We start from the raw sequence: 18,902 nt of genomic DNA, 5'->3' as shown, positions 1-18,902 counted from the left end.
TCGGTGCTGCTCTGTCAAGCAGCCTTCATTTTTAGTCTTACATGTATAATATGTCTAATATGTTGAGTCTATTGTACAGTTACAATGTGCAGTATCAACTCATACGTGTAATGTTTGTAATGTATGCTACGTTTTTCCCCCTTCTTATGCTATGTATCCCCCCTTCATGTTGCTGCTTGGCAATGCACTGTACCACAAAGAATTCCTAGTGTACGTGAGTACACATGGCCAATAAAGCTGATTCTGATGACGCTGTAACACATTCCCAGGAACTTGGTGCTCTTCTGCTTTGCACTAAGGATGAGTTTCTGGAATTTACAAGTTGTAATGCTACAAGACATACACTAGATTGGGCCACAATCAAAGAGGGGTGATTTGGCCACATTTGTACAATATGTAAAAAAAATGCCCAGTCCAGTGGTTCCCAAGATTTTTTGAATCACGGCGCCCTAGAGTGTCAGAATTTTTTTTCATGGCACCCCATAGGCCAAACGTTTCTTATTGAGAAATTTAGAAAAAAATATTAAATTTAATAAACTGTTTTTATATGTCATCCTTGGGTTCAATTGTGTGGTGAGGGGCAAGATTTGCTTTTGTTTGTCCGCATATTTTAAGATTGACAGCCACCAGCACTGACTGGTTTTGCCTATTACACTGACCATAAATAATTTGATTTGGTTCTGGAACACCAATCCAAGGCACCCCTGCAAGTGTCCCGAGACACCCCAGGCACACACTTTGAGAGCCACTGGCCTAGTCAAAAGACCAAAGCAAAAGAAAGTGCTTGAAAAAAAACAATGTGACAATTGTTCAAATGTCCTATATGACAGGCATACCGTGTTCCATGATATAGGTTAAAGTTTTCAAGACCTGTGACATTATGCCACATGGGTACAGACAGATCTACAATTACGTTTATCTAAATGACAGAGAGGCGATCTAATTTGTGCTGCATGCACATCTGCCTGCTTTCTTACCTCATCACTTGTCACTTGTAGATCTCTTTCTGCACCAGAAACATCTCCGGCTTCAGACCTAGGGCTACACAAATTAATAATTCATTATGTCTACTATAAATATTTTATATTGGAGAATACTCACAATATCACATGTAACATTTGTACTAAGTAAGAATATCATAAACTGGTAATGGAAGAAATCTGCATTGGAGCAAAATCTTCCTCACTGGCACTTTTAATGGTACGGGAGCACTTTTGCAGAGGACGGATCTGTTTGTAGTACTCCCTTTGTTGGGGTTTGGATGATCGAAGATGATGTGCAGGGACTACAGCTTACTTGTCTCAGGCTGCGGTGAGTAGAGTGTTGTAGAATTAGACTGCAGCATCAGGGACTGACAGTGTAGAGACAGAAAAGAGGAGAGGTTCAAATGAGGCTAAAATAGGATTGCGTCAAGGCAATTTTGATGTGTGTGTGTGTGTGTGTGTGTGTGTGTGTGTGTGTGTGTGTGTGTGTATACAGATTTGGATGCATGCTGGTGTGCAGAAGGAATAGTGAGGATGAAGTAAAGAAGGTTTTGGACACAGTGAGGCAGTAACAGGACATGGCAGACAGACAGGAGAACATGAGTCCAGGAGAGGACGTTCACTGGAAAGTAAGCATAGCTCCAGAAGATGACGCGGTGACAGTAGGATTGTCGATAGGTAAGTTGAAATCACTTAGAATAAATGAGATTTTAAACCTACCGGTAAATCTTTTTCTCCTAGTCCGTAGAGGATGCTGGGGACTCCGTAAGGACCATGGGGTATAGATGGGCTCCGCAGGAGACATGGGCACTTTAAGACCTTTAATGGGCGTGAACTGGCTCCTCACTCTATGCCCCTCCTCCAGACTCCAGTTACAGGAACTGTGCCCAGAGGAGATGGACATTTCGAGGAAAAGGATTTTGTTAATCAAGGGTGAGACACATACCAGCTCACACCACAACATGGTATATAAGTAAACCAGTTAACAGTATGAAAACAACCACAGAAAACAGCAACAGCCTGATTTCAACAGTAACACAACCTGTGTGTAATCTTATCAATAACTATGTACAATTATTGCAGATTTCAATCCGTACTGGGACGGGCGCCCAGCATCCTCTACGGACTAAGAGAAAAAGATTTACCGGTAGGTTTAAAAATAAGAATTTACTTACCGATAATTCTATTTCTCGGAGTCCGTAGTGGATGCTGGGGTTCCTGAAAGGACCATGGGGAATAGCGGCTCCGCAGGAGACAGGGCACAAAAAGTAAAGCTTTAGGATCAGGTGGTGTGCACTGGCTCCTCCCCCTATGACCCTCCTCCAAGCCAGTTAGGTACTGTGCCCGGACGAGCGTACACAATAAGGGAGGAATTTTGAATCCCGGGTAAGACTCATACCAGCCACACCAATCACACCGTACAACTTGTGATCTAAACCCAGTTAACAGTATGATAACAGCGGAGCCTCTGAAAAGATGGCTCACAACAATAATAACCCGATTTTTGTAACTATGTACAAGTATTGCAGATAATCCGCACTTGGGATGGGCGCCCAGCATCCACTACGGACTCCGAGAAATAGAATTATCGGTAAGTAAATTCTTATTTTCTCTATCGTCCTAGTGGATGCTGGGGTTCCTGAAAGGACCATGGGGATTATACCAAAGCTCCCAAACGGGCGGGAGAGTGCGGATGACTCTGCAGCACCGAATGAGAGAACTCCAGGTCCTCTTTTGCCAGGATATCAAATTTGTAGAATTTTACAAACGTGTTCTCCCCTGACCACGTAGCTGCTCGGCAGAGTTGTAATGCCGAGACCTCTCGGGCAGCCGCCCAAGATGAGCCCACCTTCCTTGTGGAATGGGCCTTAACCGATTTAGACTGTGGCAGGCCTGCCTCAGAATGTGCAAGTTGAATTGTGTTACAAATCCAACGAGCAATCGACTGCTTAGAAGCAGGCGCACCCAACTTGTTGGGTGCATACAGTATAAACAGCGAGTCAGATTTTCTGACTCCAGCTGTCCTGGAATATATTTTCAGGGCCCTGACAACTTCTAGCAACTTGGAGTCCTCCAAGTCCCTAGTAGGTGCAAGGCACCACAATAAGCTGGTTCAGGTGAAACACTGACACCACCTTAGGGAGAGAACTGGGGACGAGTCCGCAGCTCTGCCCTGTCCGAATGGACAAACAGATATGGGCTTTTTTGAGAAAAAACCACCAATTTGACACTCGCCTGGTCCAGGCCAGGGCCAAGAGCATGATCACTTTTTATGTGAGATGCTGCAAATCCACATATTTGACTGGTTTTAAACCAATGTGATTTGAGAAATCCCAGAACTACGTTGAGATCCCACAGTGCCACTGGAGGCACAAAAAAGGGGTTTGTATATGCAATACTCCCTTGACAAACTTCTGGACTTCAGGAACTGAAGCCAATTCTTTCTGGAAGAAAATTTACAGGGCCGAATTTGAACCTTAATGGACCCCAATTTGAGGCCCATAGACACTCCTGTTTGCAGGAAATGCAGGAAACGACCGAGTTGAAATTTCTTTGTGGGGCCTTCCTGGCCTCACACCACGCAACAAATTTTCGCCACACGTGGTGATAATGTTGTGCGGTCACCTCCTTTCTGGCTTTGACCAGGGTAGGAATGACCTCTTCCGGAATGCCTTTTTTCCCTTAGGATCCGGCTTTCCATCGCCATGCCGACAAACGCAGCTGCGGTAAGTCTTGGAACAGACATGGTACTTGCTGAAGCAAGTCCCTTCTTAGCGGCAGAGGCCATAAGACCTCTGTAAGCATCTCTTGAAGTTCCGGGTACCAAGTCCTTCTTGGCCAATCCGGAGCCATGAGTATAGTTCTTACTCCTCTACGTCTTATAATTCTCAGCACCTTAGGTATGAGAAGCAGAGGAGGGAACACATACACCGACTGGTACACCCACGGTGTTACCAGAACGTCTGTAGTAGGAGGGGTAATTTAATTGTCACCTGCTGGGAACACAGCTTGTGAATTTTTTTTTCCCATACTACCTCCTTGTCGGAGGGAGACTTGGTAAAGCAGACTTCAGGAGCCTGCGAAGGGGAAACGTCTCGACATTCCCATCTGTACCCCCGGGATACTACTTGTAGGATCCAGGGGTCCTGTACGGTCTCAGCGCCATGCTGAGAACTTGTCAGACGCGGTGGAACGCTTCTGTTCCTGGGAATAGGCTGCCTGTTGCAGTCTTCTTCCTTTTCCTCTATCCCTGGGCAGATATGATCTTATAGGGACGAGAGGACTGAGGCTGAAAAGACGGTGTCTTTTTCTGCAGAGATGTGACTTAGGGTAAAAAACGGTGGATTTTCCAGCAGTTGCCGTGACCACCAGGTCCGATGGACCGACCCCAAACAAGTCCTCTTCCTTTATACGGCCATACTGTGCCGTTTGGAATCTGCATCACCTGACCACTGTCGTGTCCATAACATCTTCTGGCAGTTATGGACATCGCGTTTATTCATGATGCCAGAGTGCAAATATCCCTCTGTGCATCTCGCATATATAGAAATGCTCTATAGTCAATAAAATACTGTCCCTGTCAAGGGTATCAATATTTTTAGTCAGGGAATCCGACCAAGCCACCCTAGCTCTGCACATCCAGGCTGAGGCGATCGCTGGCCGCAGTATAACACCAGTATGTGTGTATATACTTTTTATTATATTTTCCAGCCTTGTCAGCTGGTCCTTGAGGACGGCCCTATCTATAGACGGTACCGCCACTTGTTTTGATAAGCGTGTGAGCGCCTTATCCACCTTAAGGGGTGTTTCCCAACGCGCCCTAACTTCTGGCGGGAAAGGGTATACCGCCCATAATTTTCTATCGGGGGGAACCCACGCATCATCACACACTTTATTTAATTTATCTGATTCAGGAAAAACTATGGTAGTTTTTTCACATCCCACATAATACCCTCTTTTGTGGTACTTGTAGTATCAGAAATACGTAACACCTCCTTCATTGCCTTTAACGTGTGGCCCTAATAAGGAATACGTTTGTTTATTCACCGTCGACACTGGATTCAGTGTCCCTGTCTGTGTCTGTGTCGACCGACTAAAGTAAACGGGCGTTTTAAAACCCTTGACGGTGTTTTTGAGACGTCTGGACCGTACTAATTGTTTGTCGGCCGTCTCATGTCGTCAACCGACCTTGCAGCGTGTTGACATTATCACGTAATTTCCTAAATAAGTCATCCATTCCGGTGTCGACTCCCTAGAGAGTGACATCACCATTACAGGCAATTGCTCCGCCTCCTCACCAACATCGTCCTCCTACCTGTCGACACACACGTACCGACACACAGCACACACACAGGGAATGCTCTGATAGAGGACAGGACCCACTAGCCCTTTGGAGAGACAGAGGGAGAGTTTGCCAGCACACACCAAAAACGCTATAATTATATAGGGACAACCTTATATAAGTGTTTTCCCTTATAGCATCTTAATATATATATATAAGCATATCGCCAAATTAGTGCCCCCCCTCTCTGTTTTAACCCTGTTTCTGTAGTGCAGTGCAGGGGAGAGCCTGGGAGCCTTCCCTCCAGCCTTTCTGTGAGGGAAAATGGCGCTGTGTGCTGAGGAGATAGGCCCCGCCCCTTTTTCGGCGGCCTCGTCTCCCGCTCTTAACGGATTCTGGCAGGGGTTAAATATCTCCATATAGCCTCCGGAGGCTATATGTGAGGTATTTTTAGCCAAAATAGGTATTCATTTGCCTCCCAGGGCGCCCCCCTCCCAGCGCCCTGCACCCTCAGTGACTGCCGTGTGAAGTGTGCTGAGAGGAAAATGGCGCACAGCTGCAGTGCTGTGCGCTACCTTTAGAAGACTGAGGAGTCTTCTGCCGCCGATTCTGGACCTCTTCTTACTTCAGCATCTGCAAGGGGGCCGGCGGCAAGGCTCCGGTGACCATCCAGGCTGTACCTGTGATCGTCCCTCTGGAGCTGATGTCCAGTAGCCAAGAAGCCAATCCATCCTGCACGCAGGTGAGTTCACTTCTTCTCCCCTAAGTCCCTCGTTGCAGTGATCCTGTTGCCAGCAGGACTCACTGTAAAATAAAAAAACCTAAGCTAAACTTTCCTAAGCAGCTCTTTAGGAGAGCCACCTAGATTGCACCCTTCTCGGCCGGGCACAAAATCTAACTGGCTTGGAGGAGGGTCATAGGGGGAGGAGCCAGTGCACACCACCTGATCCTAAAGCTTTACTTTTTGTGCCCTGTCTCCTGCGGAGCCGCTATTCCCCATGGTCCTTTCAGGAACCCCAGCATCCACTAGGACGATAGAGAAATCTTATTTTCTCTTACGTCCTAGAGGATGCTGGGGACTCCGTAAGGACCATGGGGTTTATACCAAAGCTCCAGACCGGGCGGGAGAGTGCGGATGACTCTGCAGCACCGATTGAGCAAACATGAGGTCCTCCTCAGCCAGGGTATCAAACTTGTAGAATTTTGCACAAGTGTTTGAACCCAACCAAGTAGCCGCTCGGCAAAGCTGTAACGCCGAGACACCACGGGCAGCCTCCCAAGAAGAACCCACCTTCCTAGTGGAATGGGCCTTCAACGATTTTGGTAACGGCAATCCAGCCGTAGAATGAGCCTGCTGAATCGTGTTACAGATCCAGCGTGCAATATTCTGCTTGGAAGCAGGCGCGCCCATCTTGTTGGCCGCATACAGGACAAACAGTGCCTCTGTTTTCCTAATACGAGCCGTTCTGGCTACATAGATTTTTAAAGCCCTGACCACATCAAGGTACTTGGAATCCTCCAAGACATCCGTAGCCACCGGCACCACAATAGGTTGGTTCATGTGAAACGATGAAACCACCTTGGATAAAAATTGAGGACGAGTTCTCAATTCCGCTCTATCTACATGGAAAATCAGATAGGGTCTCATGTGAGACAAAGCCGCCAATTCTGACACCCGCCTTGCCAAAGCCAAGGCCAATAACAGTCAACAGTTTGAAGAGGTTCAAACCAATGTGATTTAAGGAACTGTAACACCACGTTAAGGTTCCACGGTGCCACTGGGGGCACAAAAGGAGGTTGGATGTGCAATACTCCCTTCACAAAAGTCTGCACTTCTGGAAGAGAAGCCAATTCCTTCTGAAAAAAATAAGAATTTACTTACCGATAATTCTATTTCTCATAGTCCGTAGTGGATGCTGGGACTCCGTCAGGACCATGGGGAATAGCGGGCTCCGCAGGAGACAGGGCACATCTAAATAAAGCTTTTAGGATCACATGGTGCGTACTGGCTCCTCCCCCTATGACCCTCCTCCAAGCCTCAGTTAGGTACTGTGCCCGGACGAGCGTACACAATAAGGAAGGATCTTGAATCCCGGGTAAGACTCATACCAGCCACACCAATCACACCGTACAACTTGTGATCTGAATCCAGTTAACAGTATGATAACAAAAAACGAAGTAGCCTCTGAAAAGATGGCTCACAACAATAGTAATAACCCGATCTTTGTAACAATAACTATGTACAAGTATTGCAGACAATCCGCACTTGGGATGGGCGCCCAGCATCCACTACGGACTATGAGAAATAGAATTATCGGTAAGTAAATTCTTATTTTCTCTAACGTCCTAGTGGATGCTGGGACTCCGTCAGGACCATGGGGATTATACCAAAGCTCCCAAACGGGCGGGAGAGTGCGGATGACTCTGCAGCACCGAATGAGAGAACTCCAGGTCCTCCTTAGCCAGAGTATCAAATTTGTAAAATTTTACAAACGTGTTCTCCCCTGACCACGTAGCTGCTCGGCAAAGTTGTAATGCCGAGACCCCTCGGGCAGCCGCCCAAGATGAGCCCACTTTCCTTGTGGAGTGGGCCTTTACATATTTAGGCTGTGGCAGGCCTGCCACAGAATGTGCAAGTTGGATTGTGCTACAGATCCAACGTGCAATCGTCTGTTTAGACGCAGGAGCACCCATCTTGTTGGGTGCATACAATATAAACAACGAGTCAGATTTTCTGACTCCAGCTGTCCTTGAAATATATATTTTTAATGCTCTGACAACGTCCAGTAACTTGGAGTCCTCCAAGTCGCTAGTAGCCGCAGGCACCACAATAGGCTGGTTCAAGTGAAAAGCCGAAACCACCTTAGGGAGAAAATGAGGACGTGTCCGCAGTTCTGCCCTGTCCGAATGGAAAATCAGATATGGGCTTTTGTATGATAAAGCCGCCAACTCTGAAACTCTCCTGGCTGAAGCCAGGGCCAATAGCATGGTTACCTTCCATGTAAGGTATTTTAAATCTACCGATTTTAGAGGCTCAAACCAATGAGATTTGAGAAAATTCAAAACTACGTTCAAATCCCACGGTGCCACTGGAGGCACTATTGGGGGTTGTATATGTAGTACACCTTTGACAAAAGTTTGTACTTCAGGCACTGATGCCAATTCCTTCTGGAAGAAGATTGATAAGGCCGAAATTTGAACTTTAATGGACCCCAATTTTAGGCCCATAGACAATCCTGCTTGCAGGAAATGTAAGAATCGACCCAATTGAAATTCTTCCGTTGGAGCCTTCTTGGCCTCACACCACGCAACATATTTTCGCCAAATGCGGTGATAATGTTGTACAGTCACTTCCTTTCTAGCCTTAATCAAGGTAGGAATAACTTCCTCTGGAATGCCCTTTTCTTTTAGAATCCGGCGTTCAACCGCCATGCCGTCAAACGCAGACGCGGTAAGTCTTGGAACATACAAGGTCCCTGCTGAAGCAGATCCCTTCTTAGAGGTAGAGGCCATGGATCCTCCGTGAGCATCTCTTGAAGTTCCGGATACCAAGTTCTTCTTGGCCAGTCCGGAGCCACCAGTATTGTTCTTACTCCTCTTTTCCGTATAATTCTCAGTACCTTTGGTATGAGAGGCAGAGGAGGGAACACATACACTGACTGGTACACCCACGGTGTTACCAGAGCGTCCACAGCTATTGCCCGAGGGTCTCTTGACCTGGCGCAATATCTGTCCAATTTTTTGTTGAGGCGAGACGCCATCATGTCCACCTTTGGTCTTTCCCAACGGTTCACAATCATGTGGAAAACTTCTGGATGAAGTCCCCACTCTCCCGGGTGAAGGTCGTGTCTGCTGAGGAAGTCTGCTTCCCAGTTGTCCACTCCCGGGATGAACACTGCTGACAGTGCTATGACATGATTCTCCGCCCAGCGCAGAATCCTTGCAGCTTCTGTCATTGCTCTTCTGCTTCTCGTGCCGCCTTGTCGGTTTACGTGGGCGACTGCCGTGATGTTGTCCGACTGGATCAACACCGGCTGACCCTGAAGCAGCGATTTTGCCAGGCTTAGAGCATTGTAGATCGCTCTTAGCTCCAGTATATTTATGTGAAGGGACGTCTCCAGGTTTGACCACACGCCCTGGAAGTTTCTTCCCTGTGTGACTGCTCCCCAGCCTCGTAGGCTGGCATCCGTAGTCACCAGGACCCAGTCCTGTATGCCGAATCTGCGGCCCTCTAACAGATGGGCACTCTGCAACCACCACAGAAGAGACAACCTTGTTCTTGGTGACAGTGTTATCCGCTGATGCATGTGCAGATGCGATCCGGACCATTTGTCCAGCAGATCCCACTGAAATGTCCGTGCATGGAATCTGCCGAATGGAATCGCTTCGTAAGAAGCCACCATCTTTCCCAGGACTCTTGTGCATTGATGTACTGACACAGTTCCTGGTTTTAGGAGGTTCCTGACAAGTTCGGATAACTCCCTTGCTTTCTCCTCCGGGAGAAACACCTTTTTCTGAACCGTGTCCAGAATCATTCCCAGGAACAGCAGACGAGTTGTCGGGGTCAATTGAGATTTTGGAAGATTCAGAATCCACCCGTGTTGCTGAAGCACTACCTGGGTTAGTGCTACACCGACTTCCAGCTGTTCTCTGGACTTTGCCCTTATCAGGAGATCGTCCAAGTAAGGGATAATTAATACGCATTTTCTTCGTAGAAGAACCATCATTTCGGTCATTACCTTGGTAAAGACCCGAGGGGCCGTGGACAAACCAAACGGCAGCGTTTGAAACTGATAATGACAGTCTTGTATCAAGAACCTGAGATACCCTTGGTGTGAGGGGTAAATTGGGACATGCAGGTAAGCATCCTTGATGTCCAGGGACACCATAAAGTCCCCTTCTTCCAGATTCGCTATCACTGCTCTGAGTGACTCCATCTTGAACTTGAATTTCTGTATGTACAGGTTCAAGGATTTCAGGTTTAGAATAGGTCTTACCGAACCGTCCGGCTTCGGTACCACAAATAGTGTGGAATAATACCCCTTTCCCTGTTGTAGGAGGGGTACCTTGACTATCACCTGCTGAGAATACAGCTTGTGAATGGCTTCCAAAACCGACGTCCTTTCTGAGGGAGACGTTGGTAAAGCAGACTTTAGGAACCGGCGAGGGGGAGACCTTTCGAACTCCAACATGTAACCCTGAGATATTATCTGCAGGATCCACGGGTCCACTTGTGAGCGAGCCCACTGATTGCTGAAAATCTTGAGTCGACCCCCCACCGCTCCTGAGTCCGCTTGTAAAGCCCCAGCGTCATGCTGATGGCTTTGTAGAACCCGCGGCGGGCTTCTGGTCCTGGGCAGGGGCTGCTTGCTGCCCTCTCTTACCCTTTCCTCTGCCTCGCGGCAGATAAGACTGTCCTTTTGGTCGCTTGTTTTTATAGGAGCGAAAGGACTGCGGCTGAAAAGACGGTGTCTTTTTCTGTTGGGAGGGGGTCTGAGGTAAAAAAGTGGATTTGCCGGCAGTTGCCGTGGCCACCAGGTCCGAAAGACCGACCCCAAATAATTCCTCTCCTTTATATGGCAATACTTCCATATGCCTTTTGGAATCCGCATCACCTGACCACTGTCGCGTCCATAAACTTCTTCTGGCAGATATGGACATCGCGCTTACTCTTGATGCTAGAGTACAAATATCCCTCTGAGCATCTCGCATATAAAGAAAAGCATCCTTTAATTGCTCTAGAGTCAATAAAATACTGTCCCTATCCAGGGTATCAATATTTTCAGTCAGAGAATCCAACCACACTACCCCAGCACTGCACATCCAGGCTGAGGCTACTGCCGGTCGCAGTATAAACACCAGTATGTGTGTATATACTCTTCAGTGTAGTTTCCAGCCTCCTATCTGCTGGATCCTTGAGGGCGGCCGTATCAGGAGACGGCAACGCCACTTGCTTTGATAAACGTGTGAGCGCCTTATCCACCCTAGGGGGTGTTTCCCAGCGCGCCCTAACCTCTGGTGGGAAAGGGTATAATGCCAATAACTTCTTGGAAATTAGCAGTTTTCTATCTGGGTTAAACCACGCTTCGTCACACACGTCATTCAATTCCTCTGATTCTGGAAAAGCTACAGGTAGTTTTTTCACCCCCCACATAATACCCCTTTTTGAGGTACCAGCAGTATCAGAGATCTGCAAAGCCTCCTTCATTGCCGTGATCATATAACGTGTGGCCCTATTGGAAAATACGTTTGTTTCTTCACCGTCGACACTAGATTCATCTGTGTCGGTACCCGTGTCGACTGACTGAGGTAAGGGACGTTTTACAGCCCCTGACGGTGTCTGAGACGCCTGAGCCGGTACTAACTGGTTTTCCGGCCGTCTCATTTCGTCAACTGACTTTTGTAATGTGCTAACATTATCACGTAATTCCATAACTAAAGCCATCCATTCCGGTGTCGACTCCCTAGGGGGTGACATCACCATTACCGGCAATTGCTCTGCCTCCACACCAACATCGTCCTCATACATGTCGACACACACGTACCGACACACAGCAGCCACACAGGGAATGCTCTAATCGAAGACAGGACCCTCTTAGCCCTTTGGGGAGACAGAGGGAGAGTTTGCCAGCACACACCAAAAACGCTATAAATGTATATAAACAACCCTAGAAGGTGTTGTTTTTGATATAAGCGCTTTTAATATATCAATATCGCCAAATTATGCCCCCCTTCTCTTTGTTACCCTGTTTCTGTAGTGCAGTGCAGGGGAGAGTCCTGGGAGTCTTCCTCACCAGCGGAGCTGAGCAGGAAAATGGCGCTGAGTGCTGAGGAGAATAAGCTCCGCCCCTTTTTCGGCGGGCTTTTCTCCCGGGTTTTAAGAAAACTGGCCTGGGTTAAATACATACATATAGCCTTAATGGCTATATGTGATGTATTTATTTTGCCACTAAAGGTATTTAATATTGGTGCCCAGGGCGCCCCCAGCAGCGCCCTGCACCCTCCGTGACTGAATCAGTGAGACGTGTAGCAACAATGGCGCACAGCTGCAGTGCTGTGCGCTACCTTCATGAAGACTGAGGAGTCTTCTGCCGCCTGCTTTCCGGACCTCCGTCTTCAGCGTCTGTAAGGGGGATCGGCGGCGCGGCTCCGGGACGAACCCCAGGAGGACCTGTGTTCCGACTCCCTCTGGAGCTAAGTGTCCAGTAGCCTAAGACTCCAATCCATCCTGCACGCAGGTGAGTTGGAAATCTCTCCCCTAAGTCCCTCGATGCAGTGATCCTGTTGCCAGCAGGATTCACTGAGATTTAAACCTAAAAAAACTTTTTCTAAGCAGCTCTTTAGGAGAGCCACCTAGATTGCACCCTTCTCGGACGGGCACAAAAACCTAACTGAGGCTTGGAGGAGGGTCATAGGGGGAGGAGCCAGTACGCACCATGTGATCCTAAAAGCTTTATTTAGATGTGCCCTGTCTCCTGCGGAGCCCGCTATTCCCCATGGTCCTGACGGAGTCCCAGCATCTACTAGGACGTTAGAGAAATATTGATAAGGACGAAATCTGCACCTAAATGGAGCCTAACTTCAGGCCCATATCCACTCCTGTCTGTAGAAAATGGAGAAAACGACCCAGCTGGAAATCCTCCGTAGGAGCATTCTTGGATTCACACCAAGACACATACTTCCTCCAGATAGGGTGATAGTGCTTCGCCGTTACCTCCTTCCTAGCTTTGAGTAGAGTAGGGATGACTTCCCCTGGAATACCTTTCCTAGCTAGGATCTGGTGTTCAACCGCCATGCCGTCAAACGTAATGGCGTTAAGTCCTGGAACACACATGCCCCGTGTTGTAAAAGGTCCTCTCTGAGAGGAAGAGGCCAAGGATCTTCCGTGAGCATTTCCTGAAGATCTGGATACCAGGCCCTTCGAGGCCAATCTGAAACAATGAGTATCGTCTGAACTTTTGTTCTTCTTATGATTCTCAATATTTTTGAGATGAGTGGAAGCGGAGGGAACACATACACACCGCCTGATACACCCATGGTGTTACCAGCGCGTCCACCGCTGTCGCCTGAGGGTCCCTTGACCTTGAAGAATACGTCCGAAGCTTCTTGTTGAGGCGTGACGCCATCCTGTCTATTTGAGGGAGTCCCCAGCAACTTGTCACTTCTACAAAGACCTCTTGATGAAGTCCCCACTCTCCTGGATGGAGATCGTGTCTGCTGAGGAAGTCTGCTTTCCAGTTGTCCACTCCCGGAATGAATACTGCTGACAGGGCGCTCACGTGATTTTCCGCCCAGCGAAGAATCCTGGTGGCCTCTGCCATTGCTGCTCTGCTCCTTGTTCCGCCTTGTCGGTTTACATGCGCCACGGCTGTGACGTTGTCTGACTGGATCAGAACCGGTAGGTTGTGAAGAAGGTGCTCCGCCTGCCTCAGGCCGTTGTATATTGCCCTTAATTCCAGCACATTTATGTGCAGACAAGCCTCCTGGCTTGACCATATTCCCTGAAATTTCATTCCCTGTGTGACTGCTCCCCATCCTCGGAGGCTCGCGTCTGTGGTTACGAGAACCCAATCCTGAATTCCGAACCTGCGACCCTCTAGAAGGTGAGCCCCCTGGAGCCACCACAGGAGAGAGATCCTGGCCCTGGGGGACACGCATATCAACCGATGCATTTGGAGATGGGACCCTGACCACTTGTTCAGTAGGTCCCACTGAAAAGCTCTTGCATGAAACCTGCCAAACAGAATGGCCTCGTAGGCCGCCACCATCTTTCCCAACACTCGAGTGCATTGATGAATCGATACTCTTTTTGGTTTTAGCAGAGCCTTGACCATGTTCTGGATTTCCTGAGCTTTTCCACTGGAAGAAGAACCCTCTGTTTTTCTGTATCCAGAATCATGCCCAAGAACGACAGCCGAGTTGTCGGAACCAACTGCGACTTTTACAAATTTAGAAGCCAGCCGTGTTGTCGTAACACCTTCAGAGAGAGCTCCACATTTTTCAGTAATTGTTCTCTTGATCTCGCTTTTATCAGGAGATCGTCCAAGTACGGGATAATTGTGACACCCTGCTTGCGCAGGAGCACCATCATTTCCGCCATTACCTTGGTGAAAATTCTCGGGGCCGTGGAAAGCCCAAACGGCAACGTCTGAAATTGGTAATGACAATCATGCACAGCGAATCTCAGGAATTCCTGATGAGGAGGGTATATGGGGACATGAAGGTATGCATCCTTTATGTCCAGTGAGACCATAAACCAGACTGGAGATCACCGCTCGGAGAGATTCCATCTTGAATTTGAATCTCTTCAAATACAGGTTTAGGGATTTTAGGTTTAGAATCGGTCTGACCGAGCCGTCCGGCTTCGGGACCACGAATAGAGTTGAATAAAACCCCTTCCCCTGTTGTAACCGGGGAACCATGATAATCGACACTGGATTGGTTGTGGGGGTGAAAGCGCACTGAGCTACCCTTATATAGGTAAAAATGTATATATAAGCCGGAATACAAAGAGAACGGAATATCTTGTAATATATTGATACCCACTTCCTATGGGGAAAAAAACAACAAAATTCTTAACTAACGAATAGAAAGGCCGGCGGTGCTCCCTTGAGTTGTAAAGAACAGTTCACATACTATGCAAAAAGAAAAAAGACAACTCTTTTTCATGGGGCACTCTTACTGATAATCTAAAACTTAACTTTTATTTATAGAAATTGGACTCACATTAACATACTGACATATAACATATATTCAATTATGATAGTATCTGGTGTGACTGGCTAAGTCCCCAGAAATGTCTTCCTATAAAGTCCTTCTCACTAAATAGACTATTGTCACCTAATTATTAGAAATTGTCTATAATTATTACTGCAGACGAATCATTGAAAAAACATCAATCAGTGGCCTGCTGCCAAAAGCAAGGTTGATCTGTATATTATAGCTAATGATGAACCTCTGAATTAACTAGAAAGTTATTCAGGCAACCATCGCAGTGTACATATAAATCAATATAAATTAATATAAATCATGTGGCTGAACTTTTTGACCAGTCACCAGTATACAGATGTTTAGCCATGTGATAGTATTTAGACAGTTGTATACTATAGAGAAGGAAAATGTCAGAAGGAAGAATAGGTGACTTGATGCCTGGTTTCTGCTTTTGGAAATCTACTAAAAAGCATCGAATTTCCAATGAGAGAACCATCTGGAGCATATGCACCAATCCCAAGACCTGTATCTGCTGTTAACTTTTTACTGCCCAATTAAGGGCAAAGTTAATGAGAGTGCAGGGGAGAGGTCCCTAACCAGTATTTAACACTTATATTGCTGATTTGATATAGGCCCATTTGAAAATTAATAATAATTATAATTGAGAAATTAACAATAATTATTTGTTTAAAATGTTAATTACTACTTAATATTTCCACTTGTTTTCAAATAGATCTGTAACATCCATGGAAAACACTCTACCAAAAGAGACAAATCGACATCCTTGTATATTGGTTAAACATAGGATACAGATGTTAGATTTAAATAGATTATCTCTATGAAATACAGATTTCATCTGCGGTAACATCCAGGATTTCTACTGTCCTCAATCATGTCAAACGACATCGAATTAAAGATGAGAGAGTCCTTTGGGTGTTTGTGCAAAATGAAAAAAGAGTGCTTCTGCTGTCGGTATCTCAATAAATGAGTTAAGCCGATGAGAGAGCACTGAAATAAGAGAATAATAATAAGAAGAAAGATCAAATAGTCATATAATAAATATGAATATATCTATATGAGTGTATCCATAGCAAGTATCTTTAAATAACCAAGTATCCAGCCATTATACCCCCATATAATTTATTTTAAGTTGTAGTGAGTAACAATTAATCTTCACAAAAATAGGGGTCAATAGGTTAGATAAGTTTTTATATTAAGCTTGGTACATACGTAATGAAAGTATCATAATTACGTCGTATTTGTGGAAATATCTAAATAGTAGAATTACATAATATTTGTGGTAATATCAAATTTGCATCCTATTTGCAGGCGGCGTCTTACGTGCACATCACCAAAATAGCACACCTATAGATTGGAGATTAAATTGCCCACATTTCTTATATGCATTCTCACATTATACATTAAAGGCATAAGTCTCCTTCATTTCTGTGCTATTTACTGCTATACGAAATAAAATGAAGTAAAAATGTATCTATTTCATAGAGATAATCTATTTAAATCTAACGTCTGTATCCTATGTTTAACCAATATACAAGGATGTCGATTTGTCTCTTTTGGTAGAGTGTTTTCCATGGATGTTACAGATCTATTTGAGAACAAGTGGAAATATTAAGTAGTAATTAACATTTTAAACAAATAATTATTGTTAATTTCTCAATTATTATTACAGGTTGAGTATCCCATATCCAAATATTCCGAAATACGGAATATTCCGAAATACGGACTTTTTTGAGTGAGAGTGAGATAGTGAAACCTTTGTTTTTTGATGGCTCAATGTACACAAACTTTGTTTAATACACAAAGTTATTAAAAATATTGTATTAAATGACCTTCAGGCTGTGTGTACAAGGGGTATATGAAACATAAATGAATTGTGTGAATGTACACACACTTTGTTTAATGCACAAAGTTATAAAAAAAATTGGCTAAAATGACCTTCAGGCTGTGTGTATAAGGTGTATATGAAACATAAATGTATTCTGTGCTTAGACTTAGGTCCCATCACCATGATATCTCATTATGGTATGCAATTATTCCAAAATACGGAAAAATCCCATATCCAAAATACCTCTGGTCCCAAGCATTTTGGATAAGGGATACTCAACCTGTATTAATTTTCAAATGGGCCTATATCAAATCAGCAATATAAGTGTTAAATACTGGTTAGGGACCTCTCCCCTGCACTCTCATTAACTTTGCCCTTAATTGGGCAGTAAAAAGTTAACAGCAGATACAGGTCTTGGGATTGGTGCATATGCTCCAGATGGTTCTCTCATTGGAAATTCGATGCTTTTTAGTAGATTTCCAAAAGCAGAAACCAGGCATCTAGTCACCTATTCTTCCCCTTCTTCCTTCTGACATTTTCCTTCTCTATAGTATACAACTGTCTAAATACTATCACATGGCTAAACATCTGTATACTGGTGACTGGTCAAAAAGTTCAGCCACATGATTTATATTAATTTATATTGATTTATATGTACACTGCGATGGTTGCCTGAATAACTTTCTAGTTAATTCAGAGGTTCATCATTAGCTATAATATACAGATCAACCTTGCTTTTGGCAGCAGGCCACTGATTGATGTTTTTTCAATGATTCGTCTGCAGTAATAATTATAGACAATTTCTAATAATTAGGTGACAATAGTCCATTTAGTGAGAAGGACTTTATAGGAAGACATGTCTGGGGACTTAGCCAGTCACACCACATACTATCATATGTTATATGTCAGTATGTTAATGCGAGTCCAATTTCTATAAATAAAAGTTAAGTTTTAGATTATCAGTAAAGTGCCCCATGAAAAAGAGTTGTCTTTTTTCTTTTTGCATAGTATGTGATCTGTTCTTTACAACTCAAGGGAGCACTGCCGGCCTTTCTATTCGTTAGTTAAGAATTTTGTTGTTTTTTTCCCCATAGGAAGTGGGTATCAATATATTACAAGATATTCCGTTCTCTTTGTATTCCGGCTTATATATACATTTTTACCTATATAAGGGTAGCTCAGTGCGCTTTCACCCCCACAACCAATCCAGTGTCGCTTGTATGTTACTGGGTCAATCCCAGTTTTCTGGGGGGGCAGCACGGGATATATTAACTTTAGCCTTCTCTTAGGCATTTACAAAATAAATCAAATTTATTTTCTTTGGATCTTGGACTTGGACTTTTCATACACATTCTATTTATATTATTAAAGTATTGTTAATCTCTACCTATATGGTCTGTGTATTACCAATCTCTATCCACTGTATATGGCTTGTGATTACACAAAAAAATATTTTTTTTTTTGAAATAGTGAAGGGATAATAAGTTCTCTAAGATCATCAAAAACATTTATACAGAGAAAAGGAGTACATTTAGTTTGAAAAATGAACTGATTAATAAACGTAGGACAAATGAGGACTATAACAACATCTTTCCCAATACAATTTCCGACACCTCGGTACAAAATAGCTGGGAGAAAGATTTTACTAGCTTAAAAAAATTATTACAGAAACAGAAGAGAACAACATGGGATCAAACAACAATTGAACAATATATAAAACACAAAATCTCCCCTAGAGGTTTAAGACCAAGGATTTTCCCAACGTTTGATTTGGCCACACCTACTCTGAAATCTGAATGGGAACAAACATTACATAAATGCTCCACAGAACTTCTACATATCCTATTAAAACATGACCTCCTAATCTTGGAAGAGATCGATAGAGAAATTGATACCTTAGGAAAAAACTTGGAGTTATGGGAGAAAGACACATTTTCAACAGTGTTTTGAGAAAAATAAGAAAGATCTGGAGAGCTATGAACAAATGATAATAGATCGGAAAAAGAACAAATTTATTAGGGACAAGAGAGATTACGCTACAGGTAACATCTTCAAATGGAAAAAACCATACCCCAAGGAA

The 18,902-nt window shown here is 44.8% G+C and overlaps 1 protein-coding gene across 2 annotated transcripts in view; it reads right to left on the bottom strand.

Annotated features, from left to right (window-relative positions):
- Window positions 1-18,902, bottom strand: part of CCDC40 (coiled-coil domain 40 molecular ruler complex subunit) — a 130,608-nt gene that overhangs the window by 81,374 nt on the left and 30,332 nt on the right. For both annotated transcript variants that reach the window (XM_063960745.1, XM_063960746.1), the window contains exon 2: window positions 978-1,041. In XM_063960745.1, the coding sequence (XP_063816815.1) occupies window positions 978-1,041 (64 nt within the window). The remainder of the gene's footprint in view (window positions 1-977; window positions 1,042-18,902) is intronic.

This window comes from Pseudophryne corroboree, chromosome 3 (assembly GCF_028390025.1).
Source record: "Pseudophryne corroboree isolate aPseCor3 chromosome 3, aPseCor3.hap2, whole genome shotgun sequence".
Classification (NCBI taxonomy): Eukaryota; Metazoa; Chordata; class Amphibia; order Anura; family Myobatrachidae; genus Pseudophryne; species Pseudophryne corroboree.
Note: the sequence above shows the minus strand (reverse complement) of the source record. Positions and strands in the feature narration are given on the sequence as shown.